The following is a 17,993-nucleotide window of genomic DNA, read 5'->3' on the forward strand; positions in this document are numbered from 1 at the left end:
TTTGTCATCATCCTCTCTTATTTAGTTGTCGGTCTGGCGCAGCTTGTCTTTTGTTGGTAAATTTTTGGCTTGGCTCTTTTTTATGTTGGCAGTGATGTTGTTGTTGTTTTTATGTTTTTGGTATGTCTTGGCTGTAAAACTTTTAGGCCAAGTTTGTTGGTGTTTTCAAGCGAAGCTTGTAATCAGTTGCTTTAATACGTTGCTTAAAAGCGGTGGTCCCTTGAGCGAAAATCTAAATCAAACAAAAAAATATTTGTCGGAATTTTGCAAAGGACTTTATTTGAAAACTTAAAAAAAGAATTTAAAAAGACTTTTAGCAAAAATGAAATTGAAATTTGTTTTAAATTTAACCTTCATACCCACCCTCTATGTGTTGTTTGTTCTGCTGGAGGGATTGCTGGAAAATGGTGTAATGGCCCAAAGTAATGAGCCTTTGTTTGAAATACCCGTACAGCTGATTGGTTTTCCGGTTATTGTGGCATCCGTACGCCTCTCGCAGTTTGCCAAGAAGTTGGCGTACTCTTTAAATCCAAGTAAGTCAAGGAAACTGGGATAAAAAAAGTAAACTCTAAAAATCCTTTGAAAAAAAAAAAAAACAATAAAATTATTGATAATCCGGAAATATTGTCCCGAGGCTGCATAAATTCTTTGACCCCTAGAATTCTTAAAAAAAAAATAATTTTTAAATTTAAAACAAACAAAATAACAATTTATTTTATGGCAATGCTAATTAGAAAAAGATTCAAAGTGAAAGTTCAAAATACGAAGCGGAAATTTTTTGTAATTTTGTAATCGCCCAGACTGACAGACAAGCAAAGGTTCCTTGACCAAAACAATAGAATTGCTGCTACGAAGAGAAGTGGACTATATATGAATAAATATATATTAAATTAATTTACATTTTAATCAATGATTGGAATGCTTGCACAATATTAAATACAATTCGTTTGAATTGGATTGAAAACAAAGTTGTTTGGGAAGCCATTGGCCGTTTTTTGTTGTTTCTGGAAGGAATTGACTCTAAATAAATAAAATAAAAAATGTTGTGAGTGTGACTTGAGAGGTCATAGCCATTCAAGTATTGTGCTATTTAAGACAATAGGTGCAGAAGAACCTTTCCTAAAAACGAAAAACGTGCGATTAAATGTATAAACATTTTTAAATATTTAATTGTTTAAAAATTATACATTAGTCATTGTAATTTTACTATTCTTGATTCTCAAAAACATTTTTGTATTGTCTCTGGTCAAAGAATTCTGACGCCTCATTTAGACGGTAGCAGAATTTGAACATTCAATACAACATTTCATTATCATTATTTACGAAAAGACGCCATCTACCGGCTGGGAATATAAATTCTAAGTTAGCAAAGGTTCAAAACAATACACGTGAATTTGTAAAACTCAAGGAGAAAAAGAGACAAATTGTCTTTCTTCGAATCCCCCAGCATAATGTATTTGGATCATCTTTATATCAAGTGTAAAGAAGTAAAAAAAATTGGGTGATCAGAAGTGCCATCTAATGGATAATGACAATCATATTTATTGCATTATCAAATCATTAATTACTTGTCGGTTGAGTTATTATTCACAGCAAAACTGTTTTAACTTAGAGGATAATTTTTGCGCCTAAAACTAGATTACGATTTAGAAACAATCTCAAAAGTAGATGGCACTCCAACATAAATATATCATCCAACGATATTAGAGATAACCAACTCTGAATTAGTTATGGCTGAAACCAACTTGGATATGTTTATAGTACTCAAGAAAAATAAAGGGCATCGTTACTTCCTTAAGATTTTCTAGCATTTTTATTTGGATCATCTTCAAATCAACTGTAGGATGAGCGCCAACTAATGACAATTTACATTATTACATTGTCGAATTGCGTATTAGTGAGTTGGTTTATTCCCAATAGCAAAACTATTAAAAGTAAGTAATGTTATCCATAGATACTACTTTGCCTTAAAATTCGATTACATTTTAGCAATAATCTGAAAACTAGATGGCTCTCCCAAATCAATGTATCAGCAAATCAGATACTAAAGATATCAATTATAAATAAGTAACTTCTCAAACTTCTAAAACTAATACACATTAACATATGAAACTTAAGGAGAAGAAAAACTTAATTTCGTACATAAGATTCGCTATCAAGTATATTTAGACCATCCTCAAATCAACTATAAAGAAGGACGCCAATTGGGTGTTCAACAGTGCCATCTACTGGATGTTGATAATCTTATTTATCACATTCTCAAATCACTAATTTTTAGTCAGTTGGCTGCTTTTTTATAGGAAAACTATTTAAATTAAAAAAAAAATACCTAAGAGAATCCCTTAAATTCGATTCCATTCCCAAAAATATACCATAATATATCACCCAATTCTGAAGATAATTCACTCAAACCGTTTCGGAAAAATTATATATGACCTAGAGATGATACTCTAGTTTATCACAATCTTAAATCATTAATTTTTAGTCAGTTAACTTTCTCTTAATAGGAAAAATATTTAAAATTAGAAACAAAAACACTAAGAGAACTATATAACTAGATATAACTAATAATTTCAAAAATAGATGGCATTCCCAGATATATCTCTTAATATTTATTACCCAATTAGATGCAGGAGATAATTAACTCAAGACGATTCGGGAAAATTATATATCACCTAAGGAGAAGAAAAAACAAATTTTCTTCCTAAAGGTTTACAAGAATATTTACTGAGATCATCCTCAATTGAACTGTAAATAAGAATATCATTTGGATATTCAGCAGTGCCATCTACTGGATGATAATCTAATTTATCACATTCTTAAACCATTTAAATTTAAAAAAGAAACTATCCATAGAAGTATTTTGCCTCTAAAGCTCGATTACGATTCAGTAATAATCTCAAAATAAGATGGCACTCCAAAATGAATATATCAGCCTATGAGGATACTCTAAATTAGCTACGGTTCAAACCAATTCGGAAATATTATATATCATCCAAGGGGAAGGAAGAACAACTTTTTTTTTATTTATTCAGATCATCTTTAATTCAACTGTAAAAAATAACATCATTTCCATACTAGCTATTGGATGATGACAATAACATACTGAAAAAAAATTAAAAAAAAATATTAATAATATTGGTCGGTTGGTTTATTGCCAATTAAAAAGCAACAGTTCAAAAATATTAAAGTGTGAATTTCCTTCTGTAAAGCATTTTCCCTCGAAGGTCCAGGAAACAAAAAATAGTTTATACAAACTTCAAAACTAGATGGCATTCCTTTTCATCCATTTACTAGAAAATATTTAATTAGTTGAGAATTAAACCAATGTATATAAATTGTAGAACCTAGTTAACACTTTCCACATTTACATTTATTATTATCATACATTCGAGTGCTCTCACCAAGTTTTAAATTACGATTAAACACTAAACTGTACTATACTGATTTTGTGCTACTATGAAACGCCTAAAAGCATGCTCTAACAATGCTAAGTAAAAATGTAAAAGAGTCGTTTTGTACACAATTTTATCGCGATGAATTAAATAGCGTAATGAATTTTTAAATCATCTTAAAATCAGCTATGAAAATCATCAATCTGATTATCAATAGCGCCATCTATTAAACAATGAGATTTTCAATTAGTTTAGACACAAACCAATGATAATATAACTCTAGACATCATATTGTCTAGAATCAAATAGCAACATGATTTCCGGCTGATTGATATCTCGATACTGAAGAGCTGCCATCTAGTTTTCATATTTATACTTTCATCCTGGGCAAAGAATTTCCCTCGGGGCGAATTTCACATATTTCACTATCAATAGTTTTACTATCAAAACGAGTTACTGAATCGAGCTAAAGAGAAATCCGGTATGTACGAAAATTCGGTAACTATATAAATCTGAAAACTAGATGCCGCTTCTATTAAATCGACATATCAGAGAATAATTTGCTAAATTAGTAAAGACTTAAACCAAATCAGTAAACATATAGGGTTTAAGAAGGGAAACAAATTCTCTCCTACCTTAAGAACCCCCTGATAATTTTTTTCATTCATACCGATGATCTGAAATCTCATCTATTGGCAGATGTCACCATGGGCAGATGTCACCATGGTTAAATCGGCCGGGAGGGCAGAATAATTTTATTAATTGTAATACTATTTGGGTTGCATATTTTTATATTTCACGACTTAGCTGGATGATGTAAACGTACAACATATCGTTGCATTGTTTTTAATGGTTTAATATTTATAGATCATCAGAATAATTGTTATTTTGTGTGTACAGGGAATTGGGTGAATTGTCCTGAGCTCTCCAGCAGCAAGAACGACATCTATTGAAAAGATTTTTATTTTTTTAGTCTATGTCATTATTTGTCTAGACAACATCAATCTGTTAAATGGTATAACAGACTAGTTTAAAATTCTCTTGTCCCGGATCAAAAACAAGCAATAAAGATCTCAAAACTAGATGGCGTTACTCAAAAATCAGCATATTATTAAAATGTGTTGAGTACGAGTCCCATCAAATGTCACTAAATTCAATGGAAACTTTGGTACAAAGTATTCAAAAAGTCGTGCGTGCGCAATGATAAACAGTGATGTAGCTGGTTTATATTACCTCGGGCTATTAAACGCAAGTGTGTCCCAAATCTTTGTGGGTCATAACTTCATTTTCGAAATGTCCAATGTGACTGGATTGAGATCAATCAAGGATGGTGTCCTATGTGTTGGCAGTAGTAATAAATTCAGACTCAAATTTTAAAAAAATATAGCATTGCTCCCTTGATTTTAAATTGCGGAACAGCAAAATTAGATCCTTTGGAAATGGTAAACAGGTTAGTAAAATTCCACAACTAGATGGCGTTTCATCAAAACCATCTTATACTAACCAAATTGGTCTGCCTTTGATAGATTATTTGGCTCATTACGGTCTAATACTTTCACAGGGGATAAATTATTTTTCTGTAACATTTTATTAAACTCGTTTGAGTTCAATGAACTTTCTCTCTGCCCGTATGACTATTTTTCAAATATATAATTTCATAATATCACTTTTTTATCACACATTCAAAAAATAAAGCTAAATAGTCCCTAAACACTCCCCTCGCTCATGAGTTCCCAAACACTGCGAAAAAAAACTTTATTTTATTAAATTACAACCTTTCCCACCATATTTACAATTGCCCTCAAAACACATATTTTATTCATCCAAAAAAGGAAAACTTAACCCTTCCATATTGGGAATTCCCCAGTACTTGACATTTGTAACGCTAACCCAATTAAACAGTACTTCGATATGCCCTCAGCAAAACCTAAAAAAAAACCGCTTGTAAATCAAATTAAAAGCCCTTTTTCATTGAATTTACCATGAATTTAGTTCAGCAACTGACAGGTGAATTGGCTGACTGGGTTAACTGCCGTTGTGATCGCTTCTGTTTTTCGCTCTCTTGGCCATATGGCTGTTAGTGGTTGTGGTGGCGCGGATGACAAAAGGTCTTTCTTAAACTTGAGTCAAGGCACGTACATGACATGTGGCTCATATGCATATAAGTACTGGAATCCAGTAGCTCCCCATTGTTGGTGTACGAAGAAGAAAAAACGTGGTTTGTGTTTGATTTGAAGCTATCATTCATTCATTTAGCCATCCATGCGACCATCCATGTTAACAACAGCACGTATGTGTGTATGTGTTATCGAACCAATATACCAACCATTCGGGGGCTTGCTAAAGAAACCTGTCCAAAGATATAAAGAAAATGGGTCAAGGCCATATGAAATACAAATCCAACAAGAGATGGTATTGGGGAAATACCAAAAAGAGGCGATATGAAGAAAATAAACAAAAAATAAAAAAAAGCTATGGGCTATGGCTTGAAGCATATTTTAGGGTATGATACGTCAGATGACACAACAAAGCGTGAGATATTTTTGTAATACCAAACAAATTTCAAGCCGGACTTGATATAACTAATAATGCTTATCACAAATTGTTAATTTTTTATTTATTTATCTTTCCAGATACTTACCGGGCCCGCAGCAAACGTGACACTGCCCATTTGGCTTACGATGCAGAATATGCCCAAAAGGAAATCCAAAGGGAGTTTGGTCAACGTGCCTGCATTTTAGAAGAACCCTGTCGTCTGCATGCCTCACGTCCAGGACGTGCCAGCCAAACACATCCCAACTGGTCGGAAGTCTTCAGGTATGTCTCTATCCCTCTCTCCCTCTCTTTCTTTTTCTCTCCCACCCAAATTGCATGACTGAGTTTCTGGTCCACTGATGTTTGAAGTGGTATCCGAAATGTCAATGAGCAAAACAGCAAATGTTGTTACGGGTGGTTTGGCTGATCTGCTGCAACCTAATGATGAGACAGCGTTTACATGTGTAATGAGTCGATTTTATGGTGTACTTTGGTTTCTGGGGTATTGACGTTGCCTTGCGGAGCAACGTCATCTTAGCATTGATTACTTGGAGTTTTTGTGAATTTATTGTAGCTAAAGATGTCATTGTCAAATGCATTCATTTGTTATTGGATTCCTAGGATGTTGTTGTTGCTGCTTCTGAATTGTCATTGCAATTGCTTTGCTGTTGGCTAAATGACTCCACCGTAGTCAGCACACGATGTAGCTGCAGTTACATCGTCGAAATGTTTTCCAATCAATTTTTATTTGAAAAATGCCAACTCATTTGTGCATAATTTAATGTCTGTTTTTCACTTGTCTTGAAGTTAAGTAAACGATTGCTGTTGTTGTTCTTCTTGTTGTTGTAGAAGAAAAAAATCATTGGAGGAAAACTTTATCATTGAAGTTGGCTAACAGGAAAAATCTTGTCTTCTTCAAAATGAGTTGTCAACAGAAAGTATGGTTTTGTGAAGAGGATTTGAAGCACGATTACCATTTCTTTTTACAAAATAAAATTAATGTAAACAGGAGAAGTATTTGAGAGGTAAAAAGTTGCCAGATTGCGATTTTAAAATTTAGAAAAAAGACAATTTCTGGTTGATTATAAAACAGCTTTCCTCTTAGATTTTTTATACCCTCCACCATAGTACGGAGGGTATATTAAGTTTGTCACTCCGTTTGTAATACCTCGAAATATACATTTTAGACCCCACAAAGTATATATATTCTTGATCAGCATAAAATTCTATATCGATTTAGAGATGTCCGTCCGTGTGTCCTTCTGTGGCAATCACTCTAACTTCCGAACGAAATGACGTATATTGATAAAATTGTACTCAAATGTATATTATGTCTGCAAGACTTTTGATATTGAAAATAGGCCATATAGGTCCACTTTTTGGTATAGCCCCCATACAACGGTACCTGCCGATATTCGGTATTTTGATGATTTTTACCACAATTTTCACGGATTTGTCTGAAAATTGATATTTGAAGGTAATAATGGGTCCTAATTCGTGCGGCGAAACATTGTATGTATATGTCCACGCTTTGGTATAGCCTCCATATAACGGTATCTTCCGATATTCCGTATTTTGATGGTTTTTGTCACATTTTATCACGGATTTGTCTAAAATTGGAATTTGTTGGTCATAATGAGTTCTAGCTCCGTTGGCGAAATATTGTATGTATAGATCCACGCTTTTGTATAGCCCTATATAGCGGTACCTCTCGATATTCGGTATTTTAATGATTTTTGCGACCTTATTTACCGGAATTGTTTCAATTTTGGTATTTGAAGTTCGTAATGGATGCTACATCCTAAGACAGAAAATGAGCTATGCAGGTCCACGTCTTCGTATAGCCCCCATGTAACGGTACCTCCTGATATTCGGTATTTTGATGATTTTAGCTACATTATTCACTGATTTTTTTTTAAATTTCGCATTTGAGTATTGTAATGGCTTATGACAGAAGTTACCTATCCAGGTCCAAGTATAGACCCTAATATAAAAGCTACATTCGGTATTTTTAAGATTTTAACAGAATTTTTAACGGATTTTATTGCTTCTGAGAATTGCCAAATTCGTGCCAAATGGTGGAGGGAATTCAAAATTCGGCCCGGCCGAACCTACAACTTTTTTACTCGATTTTTTTGCTTGAATGTTGCAATCCCTTCTTCGCCAATTTTCCCTCACAACTTTTCCAAAATTCTCTTTAGCAAGAAAACTGAACCCCTATATCAATGAGACTTTTCCTTGTTCATGATTAACGTTTATTGTTAATTTACGCAGCAAAACAAAGTAAACTTTTTCTTTTCTTTTTTTCTCCCCCACTTTGTCAGAGAACATTTAATTTTATCGAAAAAAAACAGCAACAACAAAAGACCGTTATTTTTATATTTCATAATTTTATATTCGCCAAATGACAATATACATAAATTAAAGCGTTGGAAATCAATAAAAAAGTTATTGTTGCTGCTGCTAAGTTTTTACAAAAAAAAAAAAAAAAAAAGAGAAGAGAAGAGAAGCAGCTATAAATTCTTGTGTAATGTTTATGCCATGGCACTGACCTTACTCAAGCTAATACTTGTTGGGATAGATCTGTGCTATTGAAAGGAAAACAAAGGAATTGTAATGGAATTTTAGGAGCTGAGATTGTTTACAGAAGGCGAAGAAACTACAACAGTAAGAGGGCTGTTTGAGAAACTGCTAAGGAATAACTTTTAAGGAGCTGCTCAATAATATTTTCCAAGAAATTTCAAAGAAGTTGAGAGATTTTTTCAACGAGTTTCAAAAGAAAGGTACTTATTATCTCAGGAAGGTACTTATTATTAATCAGGAATATCCGCGCGGATTTCTATTCCCATGGAAGCATTTTTCTCAAAAGATTATATGTTTAATCATTAATAAACGAGGAGAAATAATTTGCAAACATGGCAACACTTATAGGTATTTTGCTGATACCTTGTGTATCCTATTTGTTGTTTAAAATGGTCTAAATTTTAAGTTCTGTTTATACCCTCGGCCATATGGCTAGAGAGGGTATATAACATTTGATACGGCCAAAACGTGTCTCATCGAAATAAGAGTTTTAGCCCTCAGGTCTCTTTGGACCAAATCCGTTTCAGGACATTTAGAGTCGATCTAGTGATGTCCGTTCGTCCGTCTGGTTGGCTGGCAGGTGCGCATGATAACTCTCGAAGAGACTATCCTATTTGATCCAAACTTCGTATATCGTAATATTATTACCAAGTTCGGAGATGGGCAATATCGGTTCACTCCTTCTTTCACAAAAAATGTCAAAATTTCCAAAAAAAAAAAAAAAAAAAAATGCTCCGATTTTGCTCCAACTTTGCAAATCCTAATATTTCCATCAGTGCTTACTCTGTAGTGGACAATATCGATCCACTCCATCAAGTACCTCCCCCATAAAGGGTCAAAATTTTCAATAATTCTATATCTTCTAACATGTGATATAAGAGTCCGATTGACTTCAAATTTCACACATCACAATATTTTCCTTAACCCAAGATCTGGTGTGAAGATGGGATATATCAGCTCACTCCTTCACCACAAAGGGTCAACATTTTGAAAGGGAAATTAATATCCGACTTCCTTCAGACTTGGTACATTTCAATATTTCTATGATCACAAGAAATGTTATAAATAAATTTATTCTGCTACCTCTCCCTATAAAGGGTTGGAGATTTTAAAAGGCAAAACGTTCACATATTTCATATAAAGTGTAGGAAGTAACCAACATAGTCCAAACCTGGCGCTTCGTAATATTTATATCATGTTTATTTAGGACCTATACAACATGGATAATATTGGCCCATTCCTTCGGAACCTACTACATAGAGGGTCAACAATTTCAAAAACCATAACAGAAATCACACCAATCGAACATTGGCTGAGGATATACATCTGGCGGCAAAACCGACTGATACTTTTTAACTTGTTTTTATTAATAACAAGCAATTTGAATAAACATTTTTTTATCAATATTAGGGTTCGAATGTATGTGTGAAGGACACTTTTTCAAACCAATTATTGGAATATAATGGGAAAAAAATTTTATTAAAATAATATTGCTCCTAAAATCGATAGATTTCTCGAAACTGAATCTTTTAAAATAATCGGGATATTTGAGAGGTAATATAGGTTTATAGTTGCATTCCAAGAATATCTTTTTTTTTGAAACAATTCGGAAAACCATAGCCAATTTTTCATATTTTTGGACGCCATATGAATTTAACTATAAATTAAATATTGTCACCTTTATAAAATATTAGCATATAAATTTGTAACTATTTTCCAACAAAGTCCCCAATTCCATTACAATACCCTTGTACTTTACAATGAATTCTATTAAAAAGTTTTATTGAATAATTCTTTCACTCCTTTCTTCTTATTGTGATTTTTTAATAATATTTGTTTATGATTAAATTTTCGTAAATTTTCCCATGTCCTTAATGAAATACAAAAATAATTACTTTATTGTTGCTGCTGACCGACACGACCACAAGTTTCATATTTTCTGGACATTTGTCATTACAAAAGACGAAATGAACCAACCAAGTGACCCTTTTGTGGAATTACTTTTTTTGTATGTTTCAATTTTTTGTTTTATTTTTGGAATTATTATTATACATTGAAAACCCCTTCTCTCCCCTGATAAAATTCCACAATTTTAAATATTTTCCTATGCAAAATAGTCTAGGTTATGTGTGTGTGCTGCACTTGACATATGTAAACTTTGGTGAACTCCATTGTCATAAGTGAATGAGCAAATGAATGAATGAATGGAGAGAAGGCAAAAGTTTTGCCCAAACAATTCGAGCCAAAGTTGAGACCCTGAATCAGGGGGGCAAGAGGAGGGCGTATGAAATAGCATTTCATAGTAAAGGTAAAAATAACTAGATGTATGCAAATGTCGTCAGCATCAGCATCACCTTCGTCAGTGCTTTAATAAACTCTCTCCTCTGCCTCCCTGTAGACCCTCCCAATTCTCTTTCTTCGTTTAATTTTTGTTATGAATTTTGTGACAGTCGTCGTTATGTTCACATTATTAGAAACTTTTGTTCGAGTGGTGTTGTTATTGTTGCTGTTGTTGTTTACTTATTTGTTTTGCTATTCATTAGGAGAGCTTATTTTAACAATGTGTTGATAATGTAATTTTTTACACTTCGAAGACATCTTTCTCACACACAGCCAGATATTCAAACCGATGCAGGTGTGTAAAGGAAATATTTTTTGTTTATTTAAAAAATTTGAAACAATAAACAATTCAAGTTTTCTTCGGTTTCCATAAACCAGATCGGTTTACAGGGAACCGGGTTTTCATAAAATAGTATTGTTTTCTCTTAAACGTAAGATGGAACTTATTATGCCCCCTATCATGAAATAAATGGATGGCCTCCATGGGTCCTATATCAAAATTTGGAAAAATACTGAAATTAAAAATCCATTAAGAATTTGAAAGCTTGTTTGCCCTGCGGAACTTATTTCGCATTTTCTTAGAGGTATAATTATTCAAAATTTTGACCCCTTTATGGTTCTGAAGAAGTGGGCCGATATACCCCATCTTCACGCCTGTTCTTGTGTCAATAAAAATATTGAGATAGATGAAATTTGAAGAGGATCGGATGCGTATTTCGCATTTTTGAGAGGTATAATTGTTTAAAATTTTGACCCCTTTATGTGGGAGGTACCAGAAGGAGTGGGCCGATATATTCCATCTTCAAATCAGATATTGTGTTGATGCAAATATTGAAATTTCCCGCGTTTTAAAGAAATCTGATACTCTTTTTGACTCCTTCGTGGGGGAGGTACCAGAAAGCTTAGGTCAATATATCCCTTCTTCACACCAGAATTGTGTTAATAAAAATATTAGGACATAAGCAATTTAAAGAGAATTGAATATTTGTATTGCATTTTTTGAATTCTATCATTATTCAAAAATTTGACTCGGTGTGGGGAAGGTACCAGAAGGAGTAGTCGATATATTCCATCTTTACACCAGATCTTGCGTTGATAGAAGTATTACGATATGCCGAGTTTGAAAGGAATCGGATACTCGTTTGGTTTTTTAAGGAAAGTACCAGAAGGAGTGGTCTGATCTATCCCACCTTTATGCTAGATCTAGAGTTGTTAGAAATGTTAACATGTGCTAAATTTGAAGAACATTTGTTCCACAGTTTATGAGAGTTATAACTATCAAAATTGTGACCGTTGTGGGAAAAATATTTCATGTAGTTGGCCGATATTGTTCATTTTCACACCTCACCCCGCAGTGATAAAAATGCTAGGATTAGGATGTATGCACATAATTTTATGATCAATTCTTGTCCTATGAGGCTAATTATTTTCTGTGAAAGCGTTGACCTTCTGTTAAGGAGGTACCAGAAGGAGTGGTCCGTTTTGTCCCTTCTTCATAAAAAATCATGTGTTATCAAAAATATTGGGATATACTAAATTTGAAGACAATCGGATATTTATTTCTCATTTTCTAAAAGTTATGATTATTCCAAAAGTTGGCCCTTCGTAGGGGATGGGCCGATATTTTCCATTTTCGCTTCTAGCCAAGAACAGAAAAAAATATTAGGATTTGCAAAATTAGGACAAAATTTGATGATCCTTTCTTGTTCTATAAGGTAAGTTATTTTCTACGAAAATGTTAAATTTTTGTGGTGCACGAAGCAGAAGAAGTGAACCGATATTGCCCAACTCCAAAATCCATGTAAGTTTGATAATAATATTACGATGCACCAAATTTGGACCCATTTGGACACTCCCTTAGAGAGTTATCGATCGCACCAGCCAGATAGACGGACGAACGCCCGTCCTGGATCGGCTTCAAATGTCCTGAAACGGATTTGGTAGAGAGAGACCTAAGGTCTAAAATCGTTTTTTAGATGAGGCACGTTTTGGACGTATCTTCAGCCATATGGCTGAAGGTATAATAATTTTGAAACTTTAAATTCTCATAGGTGAGATGTCATAAACTGCTCTACAGGACAGTTGGAGTGGCCCAAGAAATGTTACTCTTGATTTAATAAAAAGATTCTATGACTCAGTTAAAAAACATAAAAAGGCTTTTTCTAGTTTAAAGCAAATAAAATTCAACAATGTTTTGTTTTCAAACCCCAACCTAACCTAACCTCCATGACATTCACGGCCCCCTTTCAGAATTAAAACATAATTTTTAGAATTAAAAATTAAGCCTTTATTAAGACGTAATAACCTATTAAAATATCCTACTCTACCCCAAGTTGGCAGAGTTAACTCCTTTGTTATGCCACAGACAATAGACTACTACAGATACCAAGAACCCCCCTTTTTACGAGAAAGCATCCACTATTTACAATATTCACCCATACCTCCAATCCTACTTCAGCCTTTAGTTTGTTTGTTTTCTTGTTAATGTCCCCAGCATTTTCTGTTTTTTTTTCTTCTCCTTTTTCCTCTCCTTTTTCCATAATATTTCTTGATAATTTTTCAACTTTCATTTGCACTTGATTTATTAAAAACAATATCACGATTGTATTTATGTTTGTTGTTCTTCTTATTATTGGTATGGTTGTTGTTGTTCCTGTTATTATAGTTACGGTCCTTGTGCCTTCAAATGTAGTGAGTGGGGTGCATTTCTTCTTCAATCAGGCCCATGGGGGTGGGGATTGGTTCCTCTCTGTATACCGGGATTCCAACAAGTCTCTTTTTTGTTGTAGTTGTTGTGGGTCCTCAACATTTATTTTATTGTTTCCCTGCAAAAGTATTTCACTCTACTTTTTACTACTTATGAGATATTATTGTTTTTAATCCGCTTTTATATTTACTTTACGCTTGTTTCATCCTCTGTTACCCCTCTCTCGCAGTTTTTTCGTTTTGTTTTCTGTAACTATCACCTCCTGTTGCTGTCGTTTTTGTTGCTGTTTTTTTTTAATACAATGCATCATTTTGTTACAATTTTATATTACTGTCGGAGATGTATCAACAGGGGGGCCTGAATAAAATAAATAAAAAAGGATACTCTATGAGGAAGTAATAAGTATTTTGAGAAAATGTAAAGAATTTCAATTTTTTTATGTATCGTATTTTTATACGCTATGTCATATGGCGATAGAGGGTATATATCATTTCATACGCCCAAAACGTGCCGTATAGAATAATGGTTTTAGAACCTGGGTCTCTTTTGACTAAATCCGTTTCAGGACATTTGGAGTCGATCTAGGGGTGTCCGTCCTCCTCTCTCTCTGGCTGGCTATTATGCACGGTAACCATCAAAGGGAGTATCCGACTTGCTCCAAACTTGATACATCGTAATATTATTATCAAATTTAGAACGATTTCGGAGATTGGTAATATCGGTCCACTCCTTCTGGTAGCTCTCCCCACTAAACATCAAACTTTCACAGAAAATAATTTAATTTATACAACAGGAAAACACCATCCTATTTTGTCCTAATTTTGCAAATCCTAATAATTTCGCCTTTTCTTGACCAGGAGCAAAATTGGACAATATCGGTCAACTCCATCAAATACCTCACCCACGAAGGGCCAACATGTTGAATAATCATAACTCTTAAAATATGTGAAATATGAGTCCGATTATCTTTAAATTTAGCTTATCCCAATATTAATGATAACACATGATTTTTTTCTGAAGAATGGATAAAACGGACCACTCCTTCCGGTACCTCTCCCACAAATGCGAAATTAGCATCTGATTCTTTTCAAACTCGGCACATCCCAATATTTCTGTCAACACATGATGTAATGCAAAGATGGGACATATCAGACCACTCTTTCCGCCACCTCCCCCATAACGGGTCAATATTTTTTAATAATTTTAGCTCTTCTATTATGTGAAATAAGCCTCCGAATCACCTCAAATTTCACACATTCTAATATTTCTACAAAAACAAGATCTGGTGTGAGGATGGAATATATCGGCCCACTCCTTCTGGCACCTCCCCACAACGGTTCAAAAATTTTTAATAATTGTAGCTCTTCTAATATGTAAAATAAGCCTCCGAGTCACTTCGAATTTCACCCATTCCAATATTTTTATTAACACACGATTTGGTGTGAATATGGAATATATCGGACCACTAATTCAGGAATTTCCCTCACAAAGGGTTTAACATTGTGAATAACCAAGACGCTCATACAATTTGAAATAAGTTTCCAATTCTCTTCAAGTTTCTCAAATTATAATATTTCTACTGATGCAAGATCTGTTTTGGAGAAGGTAGATATCGGTCCATTCCTTCTGGTACCTCCTTCACAAAGGGATACAATTTTGAATAACCGAAATGTTTATAAAATTTGAAATAAGTGACCGATCTACTCTAAACTTCACACATTGCAATATTTCTACTAACACAATATCTTGCGTGAAGATGACATGTCCATCTGGTTCCTCCCTCACAAATGTTGCCATTTTTCAATACTAAATTTCACAATTTTGACCCCATGTAGGAGAGGTACTTGGTGGAGTGGAGCGTTATCGTCCATTTTCGCTCCAGACCAAGCACTAACACAAATATAAGAATTTGAAAAATTTGTACAAAATCGGATGATGCTTTCTTGTTCTTTAAGGTAAATTATTTTCTATGAAATTGATGAAGTTTTGTGGGTCAGGTAGCAAAAGGATTGAGCCTATATTGCCGAGCCTATATTTCGAGCTAAATATAAGTTTGATAAGTTAGCGATATTTTCAAACTTCTAAGTATTTCTCTCAGCCAGATATCTTATGTGAATGTGAAATTTATCGGTTCACTCTTTCTGGTACCTCTCCTCAAAGTATTAGATGGAGTGGAATACTTCGGTCCTCTAGATTTCGTACCTCACAATAATTCAAGGTTTTCCAAATATACCTCATATAACGTAATGGAAGTAGGGTGGCACCAGAAGGAGTGGGCAAATTTGGACCATTTCGATTCTGACATAAGTCCGATATTAATATTACAATGTGCCAGATTTATAGTCCATATATCTGGCACCTTGTAATATTATTATTATTTATTTATAACGGACTTATGTCAAAATCGGAATTGTCAAAATTTGCCCACTCTTTTTGATACCTCCCCCATGGAGGGTCAACAGCCTAAATAATTATAACTCAAGTCAATATATCTTGAATAAGCAAGGGTATACATCTGTCGCCAAAGCCGATTGATCATTTTTAACTTATTGTTGTTGTTGTTTTTTGGATTTTCAATCTCGAACTTAGAAGGAATTTTTTAAGGGCTTTTAAAATAATTTTTTGAAAACTATTTATTTATATTTTGTATACAAAATAATATTTTTTTCAAAATACAAAATCTGTTTCAAAACAATATGAAAGTTCCAAATAATCTCCCATCACTTATATCAAGCCTCCACTGTAATCTATGATTATGATTTCCAACGAACTCCAGATGAATGCAACACTTTTTCTGTTTTAGTGGATGCATTAAAACATTGGCTTTATTTTAATACGGTTGCAGTTAATGTGGCATCATTTGGATATCGGATACAACACAAAAGCTCCTCGGTGGCAAAAACTCAGCTGCAGCAACAACATTTATACGATTTTCATTTGTTTTTATTTTTTGTTTCTTCCTCTCTTTCTTTGGCAGTAACTACAAAGTGCAATCAACCGGCATGAAACAATGGTATTTGTTGTCGTTGTTCATTGGCGATGCTGTGCGTGATGTGCCCCTCTGTCGTTTGTTGGCCAAGAGGATGCCATGTCCAGGCGTTGGTCCCCTGCCGCCACCACAGCCACGTTAAGGCGGGGAGTGTAGAACTTAACTGACTGAAATGCCACTGAAGTGTAGAGAAGGTAGATTGCCCAGGACTACCTCTTAGTAAAGTATTTTCTTATTTCGTCTTCTGCTGCTGTTGCTGCTGATTCTACATCCCTTTACTTACTTGCATCCTGTGTAAATATGGAAAGAAGGAGCTGGAAAAAAACTTACCCTTTTTTATTTATATTTAATGGCTATCTTACGCTTTTATTTGCTTTTTTACCATTATCCTGTTTTGTTCTCTCTCTCTGATTTCTCTTCTTGGCTGCTGAAGGACATTGGCTAAAAGGAGGCAATGGATTGGCAAATGAAAACAGAAAAAAAAAAACAATCTTACAAATATGACATGGAACTCCTGCCTCAATGAGTGGCATGAAATTTAAAGACTTTTTATCTTTTGCAGAGAAAGGAAGGATATCAAGACCCAAAGTTGGGGGAGCTGAAATGTAAGTGTGTGTGGGTGTGCGTTGGGGAAAGTGTGGAGCTGAGTATAACCGCAAGTGTTGTTACATTTTCTGGACGTTATTGGGGGGAGTGGGGGACTTGGCTACATTTGTTCATGTTATTGCGGTCTTTGATGGCCCTCGACGCGGAAGGCTGTTGCATGGCCAGTAATTTAAAGTGGAATGTAAATAATTATGTTGCATAAATTAAACAAATGTTATTGACATGTGGCCAAGAGACACCACAACTACACGTCATATTAAATTTTCAGTAAATTACTTTACTTTATTTGTTTGTCAAGAGGGAAGGCAGAGATAGGGGAGAATGAGAAATCCCTTTCTCTGCCAGAGACGATTATTTTCCAGATACTAAAACAAAACAACAAAAGTGCATTTCCTTTTTTTATTACAAGTTTAATTGTTACTATTTAAAATTTGTTAACTCCACTCCACTGAGACATCATTAAATTGTATTTTTCTTTTTTTTTTCCTTCGTTCATTCGTTTCTCCTTTCGCTTGAGTTGTTTTTTACGCCATTCAACAATGAATGACCACCAGTTTTTCATTGTTCCCTGACTATGTTTTTTTTTTATTCTGGGTTTCTTGTTTTGTTTCAGCTGCCTTAATACAGTTACAAACGATTTCATTTTGTCAGCAATCATCAGGTCCGGACAAAGAGCCATGCCAGAAAAAAAAAAAAAAAACAAAACCCAAAACGATTGGACCCAAAGGTTTTTCATTAAATTGAAAAAATCGCCAAGTGCAAATGAAAAGCTTGGCAAAAAATGCAATTGCAGCAGTCTTTGGTTGTAAATTTCAACAAATTGTTGACAATATGCAGT

General features: G+C 34.1%; 1 protein-coding gene across 1 annotated transcript; it reads left to right on the forward strand.

The window, feature by feature from the left end:
• Window positions 1-22: 22 nt before the first annotated feature.
• LOC131801507 (uncharacterized) lies at window positions 23-17,993 on the forward strand. Its single transcript, XM_059120268.1, has 3 exons — window positions 23-533; window positions 6,029-6,212; window positions 16,538-17,993. Exons 1-3 carry the CDS (start codon window positions 323-325, stop codon window positions 16,689-16,691), a joined length of 549 nt encoding a protein of 182 aa, XP_058976251.1. The 5' UTR covers window positions 23-322; the 3' UTR covers window positions 16,692-17,993.

This window comes from Musca domestica, unplaced genomic scaffold (assembly GCF_030504385.1).
Source record: "Musca domestica strain aabys unplaced genomic scaffold, Musca_domestica.polishedcontigs.V.1.1 162, whole genome shotgun sequence".
Classification (NCBI taxonomy): Eukaryota; Metazoa; Arthropoda; class Insecta; order Diptera; family Muscidae; genus Musca; species Musca domestica.